The sequence below is a fragment of the Desmodus rotundus genome, chromosome 3, assembly GCF_022682495.2.
Source record: "Desmodus rotundus isolate HL8 chromosome 3, HLdesRot8A.1, whole genome shotgun sequence".
Taxonomy (NCBI): domain Eukaryota; kingdom Metazoa; phylum Chordata; class Mammalia; order Chiroptera; family Phyllostomidae; genus Desmodus; species Desmodus rotundus.
This window is the reverse complement of record NC_071389.1, coordinates 147,598,127-147,625,056: the sequence shown is the minus strand read 5'-3', so window position 1 is coordinate 147,625,056 and position 26,930 is coordinate 147,598,127. Positions and strand designations below refer to the sequence as shown.

Genomic DNA, 26,930 nt, shown 5'->3' with positions numbered 1-26,930 from the left:
TTAGCAAAAGTATGATATTCCTGGGCACTGGCAAAATAAATTCCCACTAGCCCTAAATTCCATGACTGGACTTACAAAGATTGACATAACTCCTCCCTGAACAAAATACAAAGTCTTCTTTAAAAAAAAAAAAGGCACAAAATCCAACAAGTTCTAATACATACTATTCTAGACCAAAAAGTACAAAGCTATAAATGTCTAGAAATGCAAATTTAGCAAGGTATGTAATTACTGAAGCTATTTAGCATTCTCCAAATTAACATCACTGCAATGCTCAAGGGATGGCAGGGGCAAAAAAGGAGGTATGGGCAGATAAATCCCACCGAAAAGATAAAGTTCAGATGTATCTCTCAACTAAAGATAACGGGATTCTGAAATTGACCAATATAAAAATTATTATCAACCTCCTAAGTCTCAACTAAAATTCAACACTTTTTGTTGCTGTTATTCTCTGGGCAAGTGGGAATTAAATAGATTGAAAGCTCAGAAATGTGATAATGATTTTGAAATAAAGATAACAAGAAAGATCCTTTCATTCTTTTTGCTGTTTTAAAAACACAAAGAATACAATAAAAATAAATAAATGTCATTTATCAGTGACCAAAAAAACCACATTTTTAAAATGTATACTAAATCATTGTTTTTTATAAGATCACCACACCAGAGTTGTTGCCGTATCACTTTAACTCTAATCCTCGCTTGCCTTTATCCTAGCAAAAGATAAAACTGCGGGAATCTGATCAGTATTCTGTACAATATAGATTTTAGACATCTGATTTCCAGCTCTGCCACTTATAAATTGTGTAATCTTGGGGTTACTTACTCTCTTTGTGCCTCAGTTTCCCTTATCTGTAAAACAAATATAAAAGTAACTATCTCATGGGGTTGTAAAGATTAAATGAGTTAATAAATAGATAAAATGCTTAGACACATGGAAAGCCATTGAAATGTCAGCTCTTATTTAATCTTCTCTAAAGTAATACAACAAGAGTACATTCACTGATTTGAAAAACTTGGAAGAATATGCAAGTAATATTACCTGTTTTATGGCTCCAAAACTGAGGGACCTTGCTTGCATAGAATGAACAGAGCAAGTAGGCTTCAAGTGACATTAGGTTTTAAGGTCCCCAATATGCATTTTCCTCTTAGAGGCAAATATTCTGGGATGTGATCTAGTGTTTGTGTGCCAGAGGAATAAAGTTCCCTCTCTGCACCTACCAGGAACATCAACAGTGCGGGAGACAAATAAGTAAATTATAATGTATAATATACCTAGAGCTGCTCACAAGGTTAAATGGGCATAGAAAGCGCAGGCATCAAATAGTACCAGAAAAAAGGTTTCCAGAAGAAGAGATGCCTAAGGCTAATCCTCAAGGACAAATAATATTTAGCTAAATAGAGAAGTGAAGAAACAGACCTAGATTCCGTATTTACCAGTTGGAGGATTTGAGGAAAGTTACTTACTCTATCTAAACCTCAGTTTCCTAATCTATAAAATGTAATAATAGGAGTGATTACTTAATGCAGGGGCCCCCAACCCCTGGGCCACAGACTGATAGTGGTCCATGGCCTGTTAGGAACCTAGCTGCACAACAGGAGGTAAGCATCTGGCTAGTGACTGGAAGCTTCATCTGTATTTACAGGCGCTCCCCAGTCACTCTCATTACCACCTGGGCTCCGCCTCCTGTCAGATCATAAATGTAAGGGTTTTAGAGAGAGGGGAAGGGAAGAAGAAAGAGAGGGAGAAAAACATCGATGTGTGAGAGAAACATTGATCGGTTGCCTCTTGTACGCCCCCAGTTGGGGACCTGGCCCACAACCCAGGCTTGTGCCCTGGTCAGGAATGAAACTGGTGATCCTTCGGTCCACAGACTGGCACTCAGTCCACTGAGCCGCACCACCTAGGGCTGTTATGCACACTTCTGTTGCTAACCAACACCACAGCTACAGAACTATTCAAGTCTCTGAATGATTACGTATCAGGAAAACTGAACTGGTCATTTTGTGTTGGTATATGCACAGACGAAATGGCTGCCATGACTGGACACCTTTCCGTTTTCCCTACTCAGATCAAAGAGGTTGCTTCTGAATGTGAGTCTACGCACTATGTCATCCATAGAGAAATGCTAGCTGGAAAATGTCACCTGAACTTAACTTTTTGCAGGATGTGGTTTAAATGATCAACCACATTAAAGTACATGCCCTTAACTCAAGACTGTTCGCACAGCTCTGTGAGGAAATGGATGCAGGGCACACACGTTTTCGCTTATACACAGAAGTGAGAGGCTTTCTAAAGGGAGATCACTGGCCAGAGTTTTTGAGTTATGAGAGCCGCTCCAGAGATTGCTTTTAGAAGAACAGTCACCGCTGGTAGCACATTTCAGTGACACAGAATGGGTCGCAAAACTTGCTTACTTGTGTGACATATTCAACCTGCTCAACAAACTCTGCCACTAGAGGGAAGAACAACTGTGATTGAGTCGGCAGATAAAGTGGCTGCATTCAAAGCCAAACTGGAATTATGGGGGTGATGAGTGAACAATAGGATTTTTGACATGTTTCAAACATTAGCAGAGATTTTGAAAGAAACTGAGCCAGGGCCTTCTTTCTTCCAGCTGGTTAATGATCACCTACCTCAGCTTTCAAGAGAGTTTGAGCATTACTTCCCGACCACACAAGACCCCTGAATTGGGAAGGAATGGATCCGCAACCCATTTGTGAATAGGCCAAGTGAATCAACTTTGTCTGTGCTAGAAGAGGATCAACTGCTTGAGATCACAAATGACGGTGGCCTTAAATGTATGTTTGAGACAACTTCAAATTCTCCACACATTCTGGATTAAAGTCAAGGTGGAATATCCTGAAAGTGCCACAAAAGCACTGAAAAGCCTGCCTCCATTTCCCACATCTTTGTGGGAAAAGCCTGCCTCCATTTCCCTATCTTTGAGAAGCAGGATTTTCTGCAGTGATAGCAACCAAAACAAGATTACAGAGCAGACTGGACATAAGCAACACATTTCAGGTGTCACTGTCTCCCACCACCCCCAGATGGGATCACCTAGTTGCAGGAAAACAAGCTCAGGGCTCCTACTGACTCTACATTATAGTGAGTTGTATAATTATTTCATTGTATATTACATTGTAATGTAATACATTACAATAAATGTAATGCACTTGAATCATCCTGAAACCATCCCCTGCCCACAGTCCATGGAAAATTTGTCTTCCACAAAACTGGTCCCTGGTGCCAAAAGGGTGGAGACCACTGACTTAATGGGTATAAGATGGTTTATGGAATGATGACAAAGTTTTAAAGCTAGAGAAAGATTGTGGTTTCATGGCATTGTAAATATACTAAATAACACTGAATTGTAGACTTTAAAATTGTTAATTGTATGTTACGTGAATTTTACCTCAAATTAAAAAAAACAAACTCAGAGGAAAAAAGTCTATGTCCATACAAAGATTTGTACACAAGTATTCATAGCATAGTTTTATTTGTAGTTGTTGAAAACTGAAAACAACCCAAATGGACATCAACAAGTGAAAGGATAAACAAACTATGTTACAGCTATACAACAGATTGCTTATTCAGCAATAAAAAGAAATGAACTATTGACACATGCAACAGCAAAGATAAATCTCCAAGTAATAATGTTCAGTAAAAGAAAAAAGAGCCAAGCCAAAAATAAATAAATGTGAAAGCACACACTTTACAATTCCATTTATATAAAATTCTAGACAATGGAAACTATCCTATAGTGACAGAAAGTGGATCAGTGCTTGCCCAGAGACCACAGACATTGAGGGACATTACAAATCAGGGTAAGAAACTTCTGGGGATAATGACTATGTTCATTATCTTGACTGTGGTGATAGTTTTATGGGTGAACACCTATGTCAAAACTTAACAAACTGTGGCCCTGACCTGTGTGGCTCAGTTGGTTGAGCATCATACCGCAAAGAAGGTGGCTGGTTCAATTCCTGGTCAGGGCACATGCCTGAGTTGCATGGCCAGTCCACACTTGGGGTGTGGTGAGCAGCAACCAATCAATGTTTCTCTCACACATCGATGTTTTGCTCCCTATCTCCTTTCCTTCCCCTCTCTCTAAAAATTAAATAAAATCTTTAAAAAGAGCTTAAAAAATTGTACACTTTTAATATACACAGTTTACTGTCTGTCAATTATACCTCAAGTTTAAAAAAAGATGGGAAAAGAAAACTAGGGCAGCATATTCATGCTGGTCACTCAATAATTGAGAGGGTAATAATAGAAACACGTTTACTTTACCCTGTGTACAGACAACACTTGGCAAACTTAAACATGGAGAATCAATCAAAGTAGCAGATAAATCAGAGCTTTTTAAACTTAAAAATACTTCTAATTAACCTACATTATAATTTCAGAGATGTTCAATTTTCTTTTTTGACTGATCTTCAGTTGGTAGTACTATAACCCTCCCAGTTCTGGCAAATAATACAATTAATGTGATCTGTAAACAAACATTTGGATACACCAAGAAAGCTCCTATACCAAACTCTAATAAGGTTCTTTTTAAAAAAAAAAAAAAAAAAAAGAGAGAGAGAGAACAGGGAAAGAAGGGAGATAGGGAGAGAAGCTTGTCAATCAGTTGCCTCTCGCATGCCAACTGGGGACCTGGCCTACAACCCAGGCATGTGCCCTGACTGGGAATTGAACCTGTGACCTTTCGGTTCACAAGCCGGCACTCAATCCACTCAGCCACACCAGTTACGGCTCTAATAAAGTTCTTTAAAGCTAAAAAAATACCTGTGAATAGTATCTCAAGTGTGATGAAATCAACAAAAAAGACTCCTACTACTATCCATATTAATCCCCTCTTAAGAATTCCCTAGTTATAGATATCTTACCTTTTGTAGATATTTACTCAAATAAATTTAAACTATTTCAAAACATTTTAGCTACACTCTAAAAAGTTAGAAAAACCTTATGGTTAAAACACTAAACTGAAATTTATTTAAACCAAAACTTATGTCCATTGCTTTAAAGACAACAGAAAGTATGATGTACTTGTAATGGGAGGGGGAGAGGACACCACCCCTCCAGGGAAATGGGGGAGGGGTTTGAGCTGCATATGTGTGACTGGAGCCTTTGCCCCCTTGCTAATCATGGAGGCTGGAAGAGGGGAAAAGGCAAATATGGTTTACACTGGCCCTCACTGGTTGGAAGGTTGGACACTCCCACTGGCTTTTGGCATGCATGGGATTCTGGGAAAGAACTTCTAATACGGAATGTACCAGAAAGCAAAATGTCAGTTGGTTCTTTCCCCTCACCCAGTGGGGACATGTCAACAGTCACCAGCAGACTTGCCAACAGTGGCCAGGGCGGGCCTGTGAGCAGAAGCCTGGGGCACAGACTCCGAAAGATGCCTGAAGCTGGACAATGACTAGAGACCAGCTAAGCCACCCAATGTTGATATTTTTGGGTAGGAGAAGAGGTTCCTGGAGCAACACTAAGCTGAGCTGGGAGAGGGTGACAGGGTGATTTTTCTCTGGGTGTCTTAGAGGAAATGGGCGTTGAGGCAGAAACTTGACGTTATTTCTAAAGACCTTGGTGATAACAGTCAGCACTGTGAACAGATTTCTGTTCTTGTGTTATTTTCTGTTCTTGAACCTATGTAGTAGTTGTAATGACAAATATTTAAATAGCTACCAGATACTTTTGTTACCCAGATATTATAAAATATTCCTTTCTTTTCCAATGAACTCTGTCTTTGGAGATTTGCCTGGTAGACGGTGAGTGGTAGGACACTCCACCCCCAACTGGTTGGGTTCCATAACATATTCACTAGTGAGAAAAAGTTATGGAACTGAAGTTCAGTCAATCATAACAACTTTACATTTGTAATATTTATGCCAGCCAGGTGAGGCATGATATCATCTAACCCAGAGTACCACTGTCTCTCACTTTAACTACAGTAGCCTTTGTTATGTTTTAATTTAGCTGAACCCAATCCTGATGTAGCCTCTAGAGCTCAATTTCTTCACCTATTAAATGGGTACAATAACACTTTCTATCTCATGAGGTTGTGTGAGATTACATAAAAACACAGGTATAGCACTTAGTTTATTGCCTGGTACATAAAAAGTACTCTATAAACGCTACCTATTATTACCTGAATAAATGTTCAGCCTCCATGAGTCCAGTGCTGGAATGGCATCACATATAAGAAACAAGTCTAACCTCAAAAAAAAAAAAAAAAAAAAGTAAGTTAAAAGCAATTTAAATCTCAGGAATCTCTCAAAGAAAATAAAGGAAGATCCATTTCAAAATCGACAGCAGCCTCTTAATGTCTTCTTTCCCAATTCCTTCTGCTCACAATGTTTCTCCTAACTCTACACCTGCACCCTATATTCACCTCTACACTCAATTCACTTCTCCTTTGGCTCTTTTCCTTCTACTGATCCTTATAAGTAGTTCTCAGTCAACTTTCTAATAGAAATTAATCATCCAATCTTATGACTTGATATTCTTCAGCTGTTTTTTTTACCCATTCTCCTTTTACACAAGTCTAGGAACTAGGCTAGCAGATCTAGAATCCCTTTCAGTTGGTGAGAAGAAAAAGTAGAGAGGCAACACAACAGCGAGCCGCAGTCCGTTTGGAAGCGCCGAGTGAGGACTTTCTGGAAGCTACGTGGGGACTAACAATGGACACCCAGAAGGACGTCCAACCTCCAAAGCAGCAGCCAATGATATATATCTGTGGAGAATGTCACACAGAAAATGAAATAAAATCCAGGGATCCAATCAGATGCAGAGAATGTGGATACAGAATAATGTACAAGGAAGGACTAAAAGATTGGTGGTTTTTGATGCTCGATGAAACAGGGAATTCAGAGAAATACCTTTGTTTGTATTTGGATTTATTGTTAATGTATAGCTTTTGAGTAGTGTACTTATCTTTATGAATACAACTATATACATATGATTTCATTTGAAAACCCATGGTATACTTAGGTATCTGTTAATAGTTTATGTAAGGAAATTATCTTTTTTTCCATTAATTGTTTGTAATTTAATTTTATTGTATATGTCATCTGATACAACAAAGGGTAAAAGCGCTCCCCAAACCATTTTTAATCGAGCCTTGGAATCATTGGGGCCCTTGTTAAAAATAAAGTTTTACACTATCAACTGTTAAAAAAAAAAAAAAGAAAAAGTAGAGAGGCCAACAACAGAATTTTCTTCTGTGAGTATAAATAATTACTACAAACACATAATTTATTATCTCCTCACCCCAACTGCAATATTTATTATTACTGCTCCTACAGGACTGAGGGCTGGCTGCTGCTTAATCCTTTTTAAAACCCTGAGTGATGGGTGCCACCACTGGAACCCTTAATATGCCCAAGCCACTCAGTGTTCTTGGAAGTCCACAAAATATCTAAGCCCCACTGTGTTCTATGCTGAAGTGAGGAGTATCCCTAACTCACCATTTTGTTTCATAGCTCTAACCTGTGATCACATCACCAGCAGCTGCCTTCCCAGTACCATACTAAGATTTCTATGAAAAAGCTTCTAGTTTCTTTACAGGCCCTGCACTTCAGGGTTTGGGCATCAGAGAGTGTGGTAGTTTGGTTAGGGTTGGGAGGCATGGCCAGAGGATACTGCCCTTCCTTTTTCACCATCCACCTTGGTCCTGAAACACTGCCTTGTGCAGTGATTTTTTCCCCCAGGACATGCCTTGTTTTCCTCTATGCAAAAAAAATCACTAGTTGCCTTTCCCCACAGTCCCTGAAACCATGCCCAGACATGTCTGGTTTTTAAGTGGGCATAATAGGTTCACACCGAGAGGCTTGCCATACCAAAAGGTCACTCCCTAACTCTGAGTCACAGAATCAAGAGCAACACAATTCGAAGCACACACTAGTACTTATTGTTGTTATGGTTTCCTTACTCTATTTGTAGTCTTACCAAAAATAAAAGAGGAACTTTTTAAATAAAATTTCAATTCCTTTCTGCCACCCATCCTCCATAACCCTCATAATGGTTTGCAGGGTTGTTTTTTTTTAAATAACATGTTAGAGTTTCTCTAACTAATCTCTCTACTTCACCTCTGGGCAAGCTGTTTGTTCTCCCCAGAGAAGCAAGAGGAATCTACTAAAAATGTAAATCAGATCATTTAGCTTTCTTGCCCAATGGCTTTCCATCATCCTGGCAAGGTCTAGAGCAGGGGTATCAAACTCATTTTCACTGGGGGCCACATCAGCCTTGCAGTTGCCTTCAAAGGGCCAAATGTAATTTCAACTCCTTAACAGTTAAGGAGTAGTTACATTTATACAGTCCTAACATTATTTCAGCCCTTTGAAGGCAACCACGAGGCTGATATGGCCCCGGTGAAAATGAGTCTGACACCCCTGGTCTAGAGTCCTACAAAATGTGGCCCCGGCCTATACTTAAAAAAATTTTTTTATTTATTGATTTGAGAAAGAGAGAGAGACAGAGAGAAATAGAGATATCAACCTGCTGCTACACTCATTCATGCATTCACTGGTTGGTGGTTGTTAGGTTGCCCTGACCCAGGATGGAACCCACAACCTTGGCACGTGGAGACAACATGCTAACCAACTGGGCTACCCAGGCACCCTGGGGCTGGGTGCCTGTTTCTTTTCCTTTTTTGTTAAAAGATTTTATTTTTTTTCATTTTTAGAGGGAAGGGAAGGGAAGGAGAAAGAGGGATAGAAACATCAATGTGCAAGAGAAACATGGATTGGTTGCCTCTCACATGTCCCCAGCTGGGGGCCTGGTGTGCAACCCAGGCATGTACCCTGAGAAATTGAACTGATGACCATTCAGTCTGCAGGATGATGTCCAAACCCACTGAGCCACACCAGTCAGGGCCACCTGCCTATTCTTGAACATACTTAACCACATGCTTCCCACAAGGCCTTTGTATATTTGCTGTTCCTCTGCCCAGAACACTCCTCTCCCATTAAGGAAATAATGGGTCTGCCTCCCCTCAAGTAACAACAGTACATATGTTACTACAAAGAGAGCTTTCCTAACCACCCAACCTGAAGTAACCCCTTCTCCATTACTCTCAATCACATCACTGTAATGGGGGGACCCTCTTGCCTTGCAAATGGGGAAGAGGTGGGGAAGTGCCAAGGCTGGCACAGGAGCAGCAGCCACGGTGTGGGTGCCAAACCAGTGTATACTGCCCTGGCAACTAGGGTGATGATGCAGCTACTTCTGTCACAGGGAATTCTGGGGGACAGTCTTTAAAAGGGGAGCCCACAGAAATGCTAGCTCATTGTTCCCTCCTTTCCCAGCTACCAGGAATGGGGGCGTGCTGGAGTTCCTGGGCTCCTGGCCTTGAGGACTGTGTGGTCGGGGAACATTCCCAGCACCCCTCCCCAAGTGCTCTAGGGCCTGCCTGGAGTGCAGCAGGTGCTAGACCAGTAAGAGGGGAGGGGAGGAGGCTTGGGCCACAAGTCCCGTGCCCATCCCCCCGAAAAGAAGCTGCCATAGCAGCCACCGGCCTGCCACATATATATCCCTCCAGTGGGGGCAGTCAGCAGCAGTTCCTGCCATTGCTGCGGCTCTGCCCACTCCAGCCCAAGCAGGCCCTCGGACTCACCATACAAATGTGCATGACAGCACTGAGCGGACTAGTTGTTGCCAGTGGAAGCCACAAGGCCAGCCCCATACCCCTACCCTACACAGGAAGCCAGAGGAAGAAGACAGCAGCCCCAAGTAGGGCATCTAAACACAATGAACCAGAAGGTTACCTGAAGCCAGACGGCAACTTGAAATCAACTAAACCACCTATGTTTCCTAAATGTAGGCACCATACCATGGTGCCTTTTGGTGCAAGAAGAGGTTCCTGGTGCAACCTTGAACTGAGCTGGCAGAGGTTGGCAGGGTGATTGTCTTTGGGTGTCCCAGAGGAAACAGGCTTTCAGGTAGAAACCTGCCATTATTTCAAACTGTATATACTTTAAATAAAAGATGCCTTTTCCCTTCTACCAAACTCTCTCTCCAGATTTTTTCCTACTGGCAGTGAGTGGTAGGACCCCATTGGTTATTTGGTTACACCACCACATCTATTTTCTTCATAGCACTTATTATGCTATAGTTTTTCTTTATTGTTTATTTTTATCTTCTCAAACAAGAATGCAAGCTCTTTGAGGGCAGAAATCTTTGGGATTTTTTTGTTTTGTTAATACCAACTTTATTTTCACTGGTGCAAAAAAAAAATCATAATAATTGTATGATGCATTTCACCCTGAATTTACAATGAAAGTTATACATTAATTATATCGCATATTTTTCAGACAATAGGACACACCCAGGTTTTAGAGGAGGATAATGGGAAAAAAATTTTTGAAGCAAAAAATGTGGTAAAATATTTAACATAAATAACATAATATTTCACCAATGTAAATGTAAGCTACATTCAGACTATAAGATGCACCCCCATTTTCCTCCCAAATTTGGGGGGGAAAGTGTGTCTTATAGTCCAAAAAATATGGTAGATCACAAATTTCCTATTTTATACTACTCAGAACAAAAATTATTTTGATAAATATGTCAAGAGGACAACATAAGTTCTTAATGGATGGCTGAGTCCAAATATGCAAAATATAGCTTTTGGTTTTGACCATGGTGCTTTAAAAAAAACTGTCAAACATGGATTGATATATTCTAGTTTTAGGGAAAATATTATACATGGCCTTATTTTGCATTTAGGAAAAAGCCTAAGCTGAATTTCACATACAGAAATGTGTTCGTCTAATCTCAAATTAGACTACAGAACATCACTCCCAAGTAATGAAGGATATTACACGATCATCAATTAAAAAAAAACAGGAAGAAAGAAAAGAGAGCTTCAGTAGATGTGAGAAGTGGTTTTTAAGTATTTTTGTTTTGTTTTTTTCTTGCAGATCACAGGAATTTGAAATAGCAAATCAGTAATACTACTCTGGGTGATCAGATGACCCAAACACTTACGGGACTTATGAAATAAATAACTTTATTAAGGTCCTGAGGTGAGTGTCAAGAGGTGCTGGGTCAAATACATCACAGGTAAGAAATGGATAACCTATGTCAGCATTTCTGGAAGTCACAATATACAGAAGGGAGACCTAGTGTAATAAAACCCTCACTGGATGTACGTGGAAAGGAGCAGGGTGGGTCTGCTCTCTTTAAAGGACGAGGCATTCATAAATAGGCCCCTCAGAGTTCGGGGACTCCCACCTCAAACACAGGTGATCCAGCATGTTAAGGAAATGTTAGCCTGCTCTGTTTCTCCACTGGATTCAAGATCAGGGAGGTCTTCCCTGATCTTCTGGATAAGCTAGTTCAAAACTTAAATTGTGATCGCCTCATTCTCCTTTTCATTAAAGTATATTTATCTGTTGAGAATTTCTATGCAAAGTGAGGTAAGAAATCTTGTGTGTCTTCTTCATTATCTATAACTCCAATGCCAAACAGTGCATGACACATAATGAGCACTGAGTTTTATATTTGTCTGAGGTCATTTACAAAGCTAAGCATTAACTTTAAAAGTCTAAAAGATTTTAGTTTTTAACCATTTAAAAAATATATATTTTTATTGATTATGCTGTAAAAAATATATTTTATTGATTACAGCTGTCCCATTTTTCTCCCCTTTATTCTCTTCTGCCCTGTACCCACCAGCTTCCCCCTAGTTCATGTCCATGGGTTGTACATATAAGTTCTTTGGCTTCTCCATTTCCCATACTATTCTTAACCTCCCCCTGTCTATTTTGTGCCTGCCAATTATGCTTCTTATTCCCTGTGCCTTTTACCCAATTCTCCTCCCTCACCATCACTGCTGATAACCCTTCATGTGATCTCCATTTCTGTGATCTGTTCTTGTTCTAGTTGTTTGCTCAGTATGTTTTTGTCTTTGTTTTTATGTTCAGTTGTTGATAACTCTGTTTGTTGTCATTCTACTGTTCATATTTTTGATCATCTTCTTTTTCTTAGGTAAGTTCTTTTAATATTTCAAATAATAAATAAGGGCTTGGTGATGATGAACTCCTTTAACTTAACCTTATCTGGGAAGTACTTTATCTGCCCTTCCACTCTAAATGATAGCTTTGCTGGATACAGTAATCTTGGATGTAGGTCCTTGCCTTGCATGACTTCAAATACTTCTTTCCAGCCCCTTCTTGCCAGTAACATCTCTTTTGAGAAATCAGCTGACAATCTTATGGGACGTCCTTTGTAGGTAACTGTCTCCTTTTCTCTTGCTGCTTTTACGATTCTCTCATCTTTCATCTTGGGTAATGTAATTATGATGTGCCTTAGTGTGTTCCTCCTTGCTTCCAATTTCTTTAGCACTCTCTGTGCCTCCTGGACTTCCTGGAAGTCTATTTCCTTTGCCAGATTTGGGAAGTTTTCCTTTATTATTTTTTTCAAGTAAGTTTACAGCTTCTTGCTCTTCCTATTCTCCTTCTGGCACCCCTGTGATTCAGATGTTGGAATGTTTAAAGTTGTCCTGGAAGTTCGTAAGTCTCTCCTTATTTTTTTGAATTCTTGTTTCTGCACTCTGTTCTGATTGAATGTTTCTTTCTTCCTTCTGCTCCAAACCGTTGATTTAAGTCCCGGTTTCTCTCCCTTCACTGTTGGTTCCCTATATATTTTTCTTTATTTCACTTTGCATAGACCTTCACTTTTTCCTCTATTTTGGGTCCATACTCAGTCATTTCTCTAAGCACCCTGAATATCAGTGTTTTGAACTCTGCATCTGACAAGTTGGCTATATTTTCATTGCTTAGTTCTATTTTTGGAGCTTTGGTCTGTTCTTTAATTTGGGGCATATTTGTTTTGTTTCAGTGTGCCTGTTACATGGTAAGGGGCATAGCCTTAGGTATTTGCAGGGCGGGAGGGCAACCCAGGTTGCTGGGTTGTGGTGCTGTATGTGGAGGAGAGGTCTGAGATGGAACAATGCTGCTTCCTCTGCTCTCAGACAGCTTTCAGTCACTTCCCCTGCTACCCACAAGCAAATTGGGCCCTTCTGGTATTGATTCCCAGGTGGGTAGCTTTGTACGTTCTAGGACTCTGTGGGTCTCTACAACAAACTCTCCTGTGAGGCTGGTAGTTTCTCCCACCGCAGCAACCCCCACAGATTTTGACAGCCAGAGGTTTTGAGGCTTTATTTCCCTGCACTAGAACCCTGAGTTGCACAGTCTGTCTTGCTCCCCCGTTGTTCCTCCTGGTTTATCCGCATGCGAGTGTGGGACCACCCACTCCACCAGCCGCGACCTTGCCTGCCCTGGTCTGCCAGCCACCACCTTGCCCACTCAGTCCTCTAGCTGCTGCCTTGCCATGAATCCTCTTTACCCCCAGCTTCCTGTCTTTGGCCCTCCTACCAGTCTGAATGAATGTTTCTTCTTTAATTCCTTGGTTGTTGGACTTCCATACAGTTTAATTTTCTAGCAGTTCTGGTTATTTTTTGTTTTTAAATTTGTTGTTGTCCTTCTTTTGGTTGTGTGAGGAGGTGCAGTGTATCTACCTATGCCTGCATCTTGGCCACAAGTCCTAGTTTTTAAAAACTTATTTGTACAGCGAGTAAGAAGGCCAAGCTGTCAAAACCCTGTGTTCTCCTTTTCATGCTAACAATCTCCTTGTATTCTTAGAAAGCTCCCTTTGTCTGAAGGTAAAATTTGCACTCAGAAAATAAGATGGCAATTGTATATGGCAACACTATTCTCTGGGTCTGTGGGGCCCAAATCCAACATTCTTAGGCAGTAGTAATTGCCAAAGATCTGGCTACCAGCACTAATTGCATTGAGTACTGCCTCACAGCCCAGAACGACTTAGCTAAAGTGACCCAAGATACAAACACTTGCGAAAGAATCAGGGATATGAGTTCTATGAAGCACTCCAAATGCCTTAAAGATAATTTCACAGGAATACAAAGATTCAGTTCAGCTATCTAACTAATAGTGCATTGTATAAAGCCTTAATCATGACCCTGTCACCAGAAAAACAGATACTTTGTCCTAGCCTTCTAATCAGCTGCACTTAGCAGCAAACATCCAACTTTTTGCAATAAAATGCCACCTACTTATTCCTATCAAGTTATCATTGGTTTGGGCAATAGATAAATCAGAAATGACAGTTTACAAATCTACTTGTCTTATACCCAAGACAATTAATTAAACCTACTTGGAGAAACAGAATAGCCTCTAGTCACCTGGAGACAAGTTTGAAAGATCCTAATAACTCTAACACTTGCACACACCAAAATGGCTGTAATCTGAAAAACAGCCACATGTCACTTCCAACAGTGCTCCTAAACTGAAAGTGACCTTCCCCTTCCAAAATAAATGTTGAAAGTCAGCTAAATCTTGAACAATGGCTCTGAATTTGCTCTAAAGTATGGGCTATGACAGCTACCTTAAGGAGAGGACCAATAAACTCAGAAGAGGCTCATTGTGTTGACACTGTCACCTCATCTAGGACCTCAGCTGATTCAACTTGATGGGCTGACAGGTCAATGACATCTGCACCTTGTCCAAGATTCTGATTTATTTCATATATATATATATATATACATATATATATATATATGTATATATATATATATATATATAAAAAACACTGTCTGTTCAAGACAACTGCAACCTAGACAACTCTTCCTGCTGTGAAGCCTTTCCTTCCCTCACTTCATAGAGCACCTACGAAAAAATGTAGTCATTTCAGTCCTATGTTAGTAACTCTGGATGACTACCAAGGCATGGATGGGCGAGGAACAAAGCCTGTAAGAGGACCAGAGCATTCGCTCTTGGCAATTACCATTTTTTTTTAAATTAAAAAGGATTTAAACAAGATAAAAACCACTTGAGGAAGAACCTAATCTCTTCAGCATTAACAGATATTTGGTTTATTATGGTATTTAGAAAATGATCGGAAAGATATAACCTGAAAATATTTGGTCCTTGGTCACACCAAGTAATCATGGAAGACATCCTTTAACCAAGACCGTTTTGTTCTAACATGAACTTCCAAGAAAGACAACTCATGACAAACAAACAAACAACACCCCCCAACTTATCCGCTTCATTTAAAAGGGTGAGAAAGGGGGAAACAAGGAAGAACAATGCCCACCGTTGTAGATTAAACATGACCACAAATTATTTGCAATTCCAATAAAGTGGAGTTCAACCTCCAGACATGACTCGCCTCTTTGCACAATCACAAAAACATTACAACTAATATATAGAACCATAACTCAGAACCAACAGAAATCAAGTTGAATGAAAGTCTGACAACTGCAGAATTAATGAAGCCACATCCATTCAGACTGATAGGAAGGGCACAGATGTGGAATGGGCTGGTCCTAAATCCATGTGTGGCAGATTATAATTCAGGAGGAATATCTCAGGAGCAAGGAGTCCCAGACCCACACCAGCCCCCCCCGCCAGCCCAGGGTTCCAGTGCCAGGAAATCCCCACATCTTCTGGCTGAAAAAACCGTGGAGACTGAGTCAGCAGAAGAAACTTAATGGAGCCCCAAGCAGTTCTTCTTAAAGAACTCACACATGGGCTCACCTACTCAGACTTACTCCCTTTGAGCTCCGGCACTGGGGAAGCAGCTTGAACAGCACCAGTGGTGTGCAGGGCGAGGCTGAGGTATCTAGCATCAAGGCAGGCAAAGGCCATTGTCCCCTTTCGGGGTCCTCCCCCCACAGAGCTGGCAGACTGGTACCTAAGATACCTAAGATTCCATCAACCTGGCTAATACTGTTTGACCCTACTTGGAGATCCCCAGAGACTCCGCCCCAATGAAATTACAGACCCACCCAAGCTGCTTTTCCATATGAACAAACAAGCAGTGGCTGGCCTCATTGAGCCTGAGGCCTGGCACTAGAGGCCTGGATTCACAACTTGGCTTTGCCTAGAAATGCCCAAGCCCAGCACAAGTAGCAACCATCTTGGTATTGCTTTATAACTCAGGCAGGGTGGCCCTGGGCAAAACACAGGTGGGGGCTGAACTTGGCCTGAACGACCCAGAAAACCCCGGGGCCAACACACCCAGTAGGCAGTTACAGACCACATCGTAGCACTACCCTCCTGCTCCTGCACAGATGATCCTCCAAGAAGGGCAGAGGTTGGTGGTAAGTGGTCACAGCCAATCCTTGCAGCTGACAGGCCTGGATAAATCCCCTTCATTGATCTGCAACAGCAACCAAGGCTCAACTACAAGAAAAGGGTGTATTCAGCCCACACAAAACGTGCACCTCAAGTACCCAGCTTAGGTGATAGGGGAGGCTGTGCCACTGGATCCTACAGGACACCTACTACATTAGGCCACACTACCAGACATGGAGTAAAGCAGCTCTACCTTATACATAGAAACAAACACAGGGAGGCTGCCAAAATGAAGAAACAAAGAAACTTGGCCCAAATGAAAGAACAGATCAAAACTCCAAAAAAGAGCTAAATGAAATGGAGATAAACAATCTATCAGATGCAGCGTTCAAAACACAGGTTATAAGGATGCTCAAGGAACTTGGTGAGGACCTCAACAGCATAAAAAAGATCCAATCAGAAATGAAGGATACACTAATTGAAATGAAGAACAATTTACAGGGAAACAACAGTAGAGTAGATGAAGCCGAGAATCAAATCAATGACTTGGAACATAAGGAAGCAAAAAACAACCAATCAGAACAAGAAGAAAAGAGAATCCAAAAAAATGAGGAATGGAAGCAGCCTGTGGGACAACTTTAAGCAATCCAAATTTGCTTCATAGGGGAGCCAGAAGAAGAGAAAGAGCAAGAAATTGGAACTCTATTTGAAAAAATTGTGAAAGAAAACTTCCCTAATTTGGTGAAGGAAATAGACATGCGAGTCCAGGAAGCACAGAGAGTCCCAAACAAGATGGATGCAAAGAGGCCCACCCCAAGACATATTATAATTAAAATGCCAAAGGTTAAAGAGATGGGAGGGGGAATGTGGGAAAATGGGTGACAGGCAATGGGATCAAGAAGTATGAATAAGTAGTTACAGAATATCCATGGGATGTAAAGTGCAGTACAGAAAATGGGAGTAGCCAAAGAACTTACACACATGACCCGTGGACATGAACAACGGTTGGGAGATTGCCTGAGGGAGTGGGGGGTACTAGGTGGAGGAAAGCAAAGGGGGGAAAAATCAGGACAACTGCAATAGGATAATCAATAAACTGTAATTTTAAAAAGACAAAAGAAGTAGAGTTTATTTCCCCACCTCTTAAATCTGAGCTGGCCTTGTAACTTGCTTTGTCCAAAAGGATACGGCATGAGTGACACTGCAATTTCTGAACCTAGGCCTGCAAAGAACTTCCACTCTCACATTCTTAGAACCTAGCCACCATGCAAGGAAGGCAAGAGAGCCTGCGGGAGAGGCCTTAGCACCCTGGTTGACAGCTCCAGCTCAATGCTAAACAATGCTGGAGTGAGGCTATCCAGGTACAACCAGCCCTTAGACAACCTGCCAACAAATCACAGAATGAGTGAGCCCAGAAGATACCATGGGGAATAGAGGCAAGCCTTGCAAGATGAGCCCTGCCCAAATTGCCGCCCCTGCACAAACTGCCATCCCAGGTAATCATAAGAACATATACCATACCCCTACACCTGCCAGCAGTTTCTTTTTGCATGGTTTCAGTTACCCACAATCAACCATGGTCCAAAAACATTAAATGGAGAATTCCATAAATAATTTTTAAGTTTTCAAATGCACAATGGTCTAAGCTATATCAACGATCATCAGGCAAAGGCAAATTAAAGGCACAGGTAGACATCACTACACCCCCAACAAACTAGCTAAAATTAAAAGAACTGACAGTGCTAAATGTAGTCAAAGATATAGCACAACCAGAATTCTTATGCACTGCTTACAAGAAAATAAATTCATACAACCACTTTGAAAAATTGTAATACTTAAACATTCATGTATCCCATAAACCAGGAATTCCACTCCTGGGTTTATAACCAATAGCAGTGAGTGTTTATGTCTATGAAGACACGTACAAAAACGTTCATAGAAGTATTATTCATAACAGTCCAAAACTAACAACTCAATAGAAAACTTACAGTATAGTCACACAATGGAATATTAGACAGCCATGATAAAGAACAAACCACTGCTATATGCAACTACATTCATGAATCTCAAAGACAATGTTGAGGGAAAAAGACACAAGAGTATATATTATGATTCTATTAATCTGAAATTAAAAAACAGCCCTGACTGGTGTTGCTCAGTGGGTTGGGCATTGTCCTGTAAACCAAAAGGTCACCAGTTTGATTCCCAGTCAGGGTACACGCCTGGGTTGCAGGCCTGGTCCCCAGTTGGGGGCATGCAGAAAGGCAACTGATCAATGTTTCTCTCACACATTGATGTTTCTGTCCCTCTCCTTCTCCCTCCCTTCCCCTCTCTAAAAAGAAAAAAAAATTAATTAAATCTTTAAGAAACAGATAAAACTAATCTATGGTAAGTCAGAATACTGATTACCTTTGGAAACCATTTTTACAAAAGAGATTCTATAGCGTTTCTGGTGTTTAGGTTTATTTCCAGAGAAAACTGCCTAAATAAGAGTACTTGAGGTTACAGCCTAGAACTGACCTGACAATGGATCTCAGCTGGTTGTGCTTCTGCCAATCCAGCCAACCAAAAGATCCTGCTAGGCTGAGTTCTGCTTTAGGAAAGACATGCTCTAAAATCCCTGCACTGGTCTGTAAACCTGGCCTCTATAGTTCCAAGTCAGTGGCTTAGTTTAGGACCTCATTATTTTCCAGTGGCCTCCTTACAAGACACACTGTGATAAGGGTGATCTTTTGAAAAATACAAGTATGATGATATCACCCACCCACACCCCTACCATAAACGTGTGTGTGTGTGTACATTATCCTCTCCCCCTTAAAATCCTTTAAAGACTCCCTATTGCCTGTAAGATAAATTCTGCACTCCTTAGCATGGTACTTAAGTTCCTTTATGATCTGGCCCCCTGAGTACCTTTTCTCTCTCTTTCCATATATCCTGAGTTCCATAACAAATTACCTGTAGTTGACCTAGAAAGCGATGCTTTTGCTTACCTCAGGATCTCTGGATATACAATGCATCCTCCATCTAGAACAGCAGTTCTAGTGTGGTCTTAGGAGACCTAAGTGGTCAAACCATTTCCCTAATGACACGAAGATGTTATCTGCCCTTTTCACCATGGTGACAAAACCAATGTCAATCTAGCTTTTAGTGTCTTAGCATAAACTAAGGTGGGGCCATCAAACTCTACTAGTAATAGAATATTCTTCACCACACCACAACTTGCAGTTTAAAAAAGAAAAGATGGCTGGTGTGGCTCAATTGGTTGGAGCATCATCCCATAACCAAAAGGTTTCAGGTTCTATTCCTGGCCTATGGAAGGTAACCGACTAATGTTTTCTCTTATCAATGTGTCTCTCTCTCCCTTCCTCTCTCTCTAAAAGCAATGAAAAATTTCCTCAGATGAGAATAAAAAAAACGTAATTTTAAAAAAGATATACTGATCAACTACAAACTTTATTTGGATCCTATTATAAACATATAGGCTGTTTAAAAATGATAAGTAATCAATTAAGTAAATGATATTTAACACTAAGGAATTATTGTTAATTATTTTAGATGTGCAAATGATGTTGGTATTATGTTTCTTTAAATTTTTTTTATTGATTTGAGAGGGGAAGAGGGAGAGAGGAAGAGAGGGAGAAAGAGAAACATTAGTTTGTTGTTCCACTTGTTTATGCTTTCCTTGGTTTCTTTTTTTTTAAATCAATTAATTTATTTTTATTCAGTTACAATTGTCTGCATTTTCTCCCCTTCATTGGTTGTTTCTTGTATGTGCCCTGACCCAGGATGAAATCCGCAACTTTGGTGTAGGGACGACCCTCTAACCAACTGAGCTACCTGGCCAGGACTTAAAGCCTTTTAACATCCTCTTGTTCCCACTACAAAGGCTAGGGTTTGTTGTTTTTTTTCTTTTATGTATTAATTTCTCTTACCTTCTTTCTCATTTGTTTGTACTACCCAATTAAGGCTCAATTCAATGCTATAGCATTCTGTAGAATATGGACTATATTATACAACCTAGTCCACTATTATCTACTGTTATTTTGATCATTAAATCTTCATGATTTACTTCCACAACTAACCTGTAAGGTCCTCTAATACACAAAAATATTTTGACTCCACAGCCCTAGAATGATCCTAAGCCTTCTAATGGTCCCCAGAACTTTATCTGACACTCAAGTTGTCTTGAATTTCCTGGGACCTATGGAAAAAATACAATATTCTCCCCTGCTACCCCAAAGACTACTTTACGCTAAAATTAAGTGTTTACTCTGTCCTGTCTGGTGTGGCTCAGTTGGTTGGGTATTGTCCCACAAACCAAAAGGTCACCAGTTCAATTCTGACCAGGGCACATGTCTGGGTTGCAAGTTTAATCCCAAGTCGGGCAGGTGCGGAAGACAACCAATTGATGTTTCTCTCCAACATCAATGTTTCTCTTCCTTTTTCCCTCCTTTTCCCTCTCTCTATAAACAAACAAACTTTTTTTAAAAATAAAGAAAATTAACTGTTTACTCTAGTAAAAGCATGTAATACTGTCATCTTCAAATTTTGCAGGGGTGCTCTTTGTGACTTCAAAATGCTAACCTTCCAGCAAGTTAAGGCAAGCTAATAAGCACAAGTTTTCCCTCCCAGAGTTCAAATGGGCATATTTATACTCTTTCAGAGAAAAAGAATTATATATTACTAGGTTTAAATAGAAATTTTGTTAGCTAAGTGACTGATTAAATACAATGAAGTGATTTAATAAAAACTTCAGCTGTAATATAAAGAGATTACCCAACAGTCACACAGTCACAAAGCCCAGGAAACAAAGAATTTGCCACCTAAATAGAGAGCAATCAAGCGTGCTAGAGAATAAGTCTCTTGGAGTACTTCAAATATTAAGAGTTGATTCATAGCCCTTTATCCTTTAAAAAAGTTAAGTAATTGATTTCCTCTAATTATAAAAGAAATTCATGTCCTTTGTAAATAAAGATAAGCAAAAAGAATATAACCCCCCCCCTGCATAACATTTTGCCTCACTAAAGAGTAAGTCCTTTGAGGGCAGATCATTTCTCTAAGAAACACAGGTCCCTGTTTTCTAAAACTCATCTATGGAAGCCCCAGCAGGAAAGAGGGGTTGGGAAAGCACACAGGATTAATTCAGTAAGAGTAACATATAGATTTGGTTTCCAATATTCAACATTTCACCTTTTGTATAAATCCAGGATCAGAAAAAAAACATATAATCCATTTTTATGAATTTTTCTTGGTTTACGGTAATTTTTGGCATTTTTTCAAGTGTTCTTAAAACTTCTTACTATAGTAGCAGCAAAGTCTTAAATTTCCAATTGCCAAATCAGGCAGTAAGCACATCATATTCACTTTATGTGTAAAATCTTCCTCTTACTCTGACTCTTAAATCTTACTCTTTCCACTATATTAAAATTAGTCAAAAAATTATTTCTTTTATTTGCTATTTCTTATGTTGAATTTCTACCCAACTTCATCAACAGATCCACAGATTTTCACATTTCATGTACAGTTAAAGTTTCTTCTCAAAACATCCTATACTAAATCTTTCCAGCTGGTGCCAAGACATGGGCATCACTCAGGACAACTGGCACAAGCACAGCAGTACCAGGAGCGAAAATATGAGCTGGGATGCCCTGCTGCCAACACTAAGACTGCTCCCCTGCTCTGCTGCACACACACAGTCTGCCTGTGGGGAGGCAACAAGAAGTCCGTGCCTTGAGGCTGGATGTGGGCAACTTCTCCTGGGGCTCTGAGTGTGCTGTGCACAAAGCAAGGATTACTGATGTGGTCTACAAGGCATCCAACAACGAACTGGTCCACACCAATACCCTAGAAACGGACTACATTGTGCTCATGGACAGGACACTGTACCAGTATTGGTACACATCCCACTGGGCACTGTCCCTGAGCCACAAGATGGGGCCAAGCTGACTCCTGATGAGAAAGAGAGTTTAAACAAAAACAATCTAAGAAAATTCAGGAGAAATATGATAAAAAGAAGAATGGCACAGTCAGCAGTCTTGTAGAGAGCAGTACCAGCAGGCAAGCTTCTTGCACGCATTGCTTCAAGACCAGGCCAATGTTGCCACACTGATGGCTATGTGGTAGAAGGCAAGAGCTGGAGTTCTAGCTGAGGACAACCAGGGCTGGGAAAGGCCAATAAATCTCCCTCCCTCTTATTTTAGCTCAGGTGATAAAGGTGTTTATTGCCCTGGCTGGTGTAGCTCAGTGGACTGAGCGCGGGCTGCTAACCAAAGGGTTGCCAGTTTGATTCCCAGTCAGGGCACATGCCTGGGTTGCAGGCTGGGTCCCCAGTAGGGGGCATGTGAGAGGCAACCACACATTGATAACTCTCTTTCTCCTTCCCTTCCCCTCTCTCTAAAAATAAATTATTAAAAAAAAGATGTTTATTGTTCTAATATACATATGTGTGTGTATGTGTGTGTGTGTGTGTATCCTACACTACTCTGAATTCACACACATGCAAAACAATTCCAGTGTCATAAAATTCACACACAAGTAACTTAAGTGTAAATTAGCTCATCTGATCTCTAGGTCAGATGTATTAACTCATTCATCCCAGTGAACTATAAAAATTATACTTATCAAGTATTATTTGGGGAGACAGTGAGGAAAGAACAGTGGACAGCCTCCAGCAATTTACCCAGGAGGAGAAAAAAATTTATCCCTTTCACACCCAGATCCTAGGCTCAAGCAAGTTTTCAGCAACAGTGAAATAAAATTCTCAGAATAGTTCTGCTTTTCACTGGACTCTGTCTTAATTAAGTAGTCTGGGTGACAGTGCAAAAATTAATTTGAAGCTATGATTCTTCTTCCTTATTCGGAAAAGCTGAATATTGTCTCTCTTGACTATTAAAATCCCCAGACTTCAATTCTGCAGTTCTACACAGTTCTAAATTTAGCCAAGTAATGGAAATAGTTGGAAGGCATGTAATTCATTTTAATACCTGCACTTTTATATTGCCAGGCAGCTAATTTCTTAAGTAATCTTAAATCAGTCATCCACATAAAAGAGAAATATATAAGCCATATAATCAACAGACAGGTTACTACTGGTGTTAAGTAAAATATTATCTATAACTTCTAGACATGACCAATTTCCCCCTTTCAAAAATATATCCTGTATGGCCCTGACCAGTGTGGCTCAGTTGGTTGTGCGTTGTCCTGCAAAGAGAAGGTTGCTCATTTGACTCCTGGTCAGGGCGTATATCTGGGTTGTGGGCCAGGTCCCAGGTTGGGGGTGGTGAGAGGCAACTGATCAGTGTTTCTCTCTCCCATCAATGTTTCTCTGCCTCTTCCTCCCTCCCTCCCCCTCTCTCTAAAAATAAATAAAACTTTTTTAAACGTGTATATTTATTTATGTATTTATTTATTTTCTAGGGACTTCCAGTCAAGATGGAGGCATAGGTAAATACGGTTCACCTCCTCCACAACCACATAAAAATTATATGTAAACACATATAATATAGAACCATCATTCATAACCATCAGAAATTGAGTTGAATGGAAAGTTCAACAACTACAGCTAAAGAAAACATATCCATCCAGATTGGCAGGAGGAACAGTGATGCAGAACAGGCTGGTCCCACGTCCACTTGTAGTGAATAAATATTTGGGAGGGATATCTTGGGAGCGAGGAGTTCAGCCCCACATCATGTCTCCCAACCCAGCGTTCCAATGCCAGGAAGAAAAGTCCCCATAACTTTAGACTGAAAAAACCAACAGGAATTGAGTCAGTGGAAGAAACTTCTGGAGTCCCAAGCAGTCCATCTCAAAGAACCCCCCCACACACATACTCAGACTCACTCCCTCTGAGCTCCAGCACCTGGGTAGCAGCTTGAAGGCACCAGTAGCATACAGGGAGGAACTGAAGGGTCTAGTATCAAGGTGAGAACCGGGAGACAGCTTTTTCCTAGACAAAAAGGTAGGCAGAGGCCATTGTACCTTTTCTGAATGCCCCCCCCCACACACACACAGAACCACAGAGCCAGCAGGTGGGTGTCATATCTGAGACTCCATCAACCTGGCTAACACTGTTTGCCCCACTCTGGAGATGCTCTGAGGCTCAATCCCTTCCAACATATAGGCCCAACCAAGCTTTTAACAGTGGCTTTTCCATATGAATGGCTAGATTTGGCTCATGCTTCACAACTTTTGAAATCCTCTCAAACAAGCAACAGCCAGCCTCAGTGAGCCCCCAGTCTCTACACCTCTTGCTAAGTGGCCCCAGGCACAGCACTAGCAGCAGGCAGCTCTGGATCATAGTTTGGCTTCACCTGGGAACCTCCAAGCACAGCACAAGTAGTAGCCACATGCACATTGCTTTACTGCTCATGTAGGAGGCCCCAGGCAGAACACAGATGGCAGCTAACCTTGGCCTACACCATGTGGGAAACCCCAGAGCCTGCGAATGCAGTGGACAGCTACAGACCACTATGGGACACCACCACCCTGCCCCTGCACAGAAGATACTCCACAGAGGGCAAAGGTTGGTGGTCAGTTTCCACAGCCACTCCCTGCAGCTGACTGGCCTGGGTAAAAACTTCCCATTGGCCTGCTAACAGCAAACAAGGATCAACTACAAGAGGAGAGAGTACTCAGCCCACATGAAGGGTGCACCTCGAGTACCCAGCTTGGGTGATAGGGAAGGCTGTGCCTCTGGACCCTGTAGGGTGCCTACTATATTAGGCCACACTAGCAAGACAGGGAGTCATAGCAGCTCTACCTAATACACAGAAACAAACACAGGGAGGCTTTCAAAATGTAAAGACAAAGAAACATGGTCCAAATTAAAGAACAGACCAAAACTCCAGAAAAAGAGCTAAATGAAATGGAGATAAGCAATCTATCAGATGCAGAGTTCAATACACCAGTTATAAGGATGACCCCAACTGCATAAAACAGACACAGTCAGAAACAAAGGATACACTAATTGAAATAAAGAACAACTTACAGGAAAACAACAGTAGAGCGGATGAAGCTGGGAATCAAATCAATGATTTGAAACATATGGAAACAAAAAACAACCAATCCAAACAAAAGGAAGAAAACAGAACCCCCCAAAAAAGAGGACAGTATAAGAGGCTTCTGGGACAACTTCAAGAACTCCAACATTTGTATCATAGCGCTGCCAGAAGGAAAAGAGAAAGACCAAGAAATTGGAAATCTATTTGAAAAAACAGTGAACTACTTGACCTAATAAATGAATTTGGCAAAACACATTTTGGGATACAAAGTCAACATTGAGAAATCGAAGGCATTTTTGTATACCAACAGTGAAATATCAGAAACAGGCCCTGGCTGGTGTAGCTCAGTGGATTGAGCACGGGCCTGTGAACCAAAGGGTTGCGGTTCAATTCCTGGTTGGGGCACATGCCTGGGTTGTAGGCCAGGTCCCTAGTGAGGGGTGCGTGAAAGGCAACCACACATTGATGTTTCTCTCCCTCTCTTTCTCCCTCCCTTCCCCTCTCTCTAAAAATAAATGAATAAAATCTTTAAAAAAAAGAAATATCAGAAACAGAAACTAGGAAAAACAAATCCCATTTACTATAGCAACAAGAAAAATAAAATACTTAGGAATAAACTTAACCAAAGAGGCAAAAGACCTGTACTCAGAAAACTAGAGAACACTGAAGAAATTAAGAAAGATACAAATAAAAGGAAGCATATACCATGTTCATGGATTAGAAGAATATCATTAAAAGACCCATACTACCCAAAGCAATCTATAGATTCAATGCAATCCCTATCAAAATACCAATGACATCTTTTATAGATATAGAATATTTCAAAAATTTATACGGACCCATAAGTGACCCTGAATGTCCTCAGCAATTTTGAGAAAGAAGAACAAAGTAGGAGGGATCACAATACCTGATACCAAACTATATCACAAGGCCACTGTAATCAAAACAGTCTGGTATTGGCAAAGAACACACACATATACCATGGAACAAACCCAGAAACAAACCCATGTCAATAGGGTCAGTTAATATTTGACAAAGGGGGCAAAAACATAAAATGGAGTAAAAATAGCCTCTTCAATAAATGGTGTTGGGATATCTGGACAAGTATATGCAAAAAAAATGCAAGTAGACCACCAACTTACACCATACAACAAAATAAATCAAGATGGATAAAAGACTTAAATATAAGTTACGACACCAGAAAAGTCCTAGAGGAAAACATAGGCAGGAAAATTTCAGATATTCCATGCAGCAATATTTTCACTGATACATCCCCTAGGACAAGGGATATAAAGGAAAGAATAAACAAATGGGACTACATCAGACTAAAAAGCTTCTGCATGGCTAAAGAAAACATCAACAAAATGGAAAGGCACCAACTGTATGGGAAAACATATTTCCCAATGACACCTCGGACAAGGATTTGATTACCAAAATATATAAAGAACTGGAATGATTCCACATCAGGAAGACAAACAATCCAATTAAAAAATGGGCAAAGGACCTGAACAGACATTTCTCCAAGGAGGACATATAGAGGTCCTAGGGATATATGAAAGGATGTTCAGCATCACTAGCCATGAGAGAGATGCAAATTAAAACCACAATGAGATACCACTTCACACTGGTCAGAATGGCCATCATAATTAAATCAACAAACAAGTGCTGGTGAGGTTGTGGAGAAAAGGGAACCCTAGTGCACTGTTGGTGGCAATGCAGACTGGTACAGCCACTGTGGAAACCAGCACAGAATTTCCTCAAAAAACTAAAGATGAAACTGCCTTTCGATCCAGCAATTCTACTGCTTGGATTATACCCTAA

At 40.7% G+C, this 26,930-nt stretch overlaps 2 protein-coding genes across 8 annotated transcripts in view; one reads left to right on the top strand and one right to left on the bottom strand.

Moving 5' to 3' along the window:
• The window catches only part of R3HDM2 (R3H domain containing 2), a 157,286-nt gene that overhangs the window by 114,107 nt on the left and 16,249 nt on the right, over positions 1 to 26,930 (bottom strand). For 4 of the 7 annotated variants that reach the window (XM_053921262.1, XM_053921278.2, XM_053921264.1 and 1 more), the window contains exon 2: positions 6,156 to 6,218. The exons of 1 other annotated variant lie outside the window; for it this stretch is intronic. In XM_053921262.1, coding sequence (XP_053777237.1) covers positions 6,156 to 6,178 — 23 coding nt within the window. In that variant the 5' untranslated portion in view covers positions 6,179 to 6,218. Of the gene's footprint in view, positions 1 to 823; positions 850 to 6,155; positions 6,224 to 26,930 lie in introns of all 7 variants that reach the window. 2 more of the 7 variants (XM_053921271.2, XM_053921270.1) reach the window with 2 other exon arrangements.
• LOC112319104 (DNA-directed RNA polymerases I, II, and III subunit RPABC4) lies at positions 6,595 to 8,217 on the top strand. Its single transcript, XM_024576367.4, is given in 2 exon segments — positions 6,595 to 6,823; positions 6,826 to 8,217. Coding segments are annotated over 2 exon segments (174 nt in total). The 5' UTR covers positions 6,595 to 6,687; the 3' UTR covers positions 6,864 to 8,217.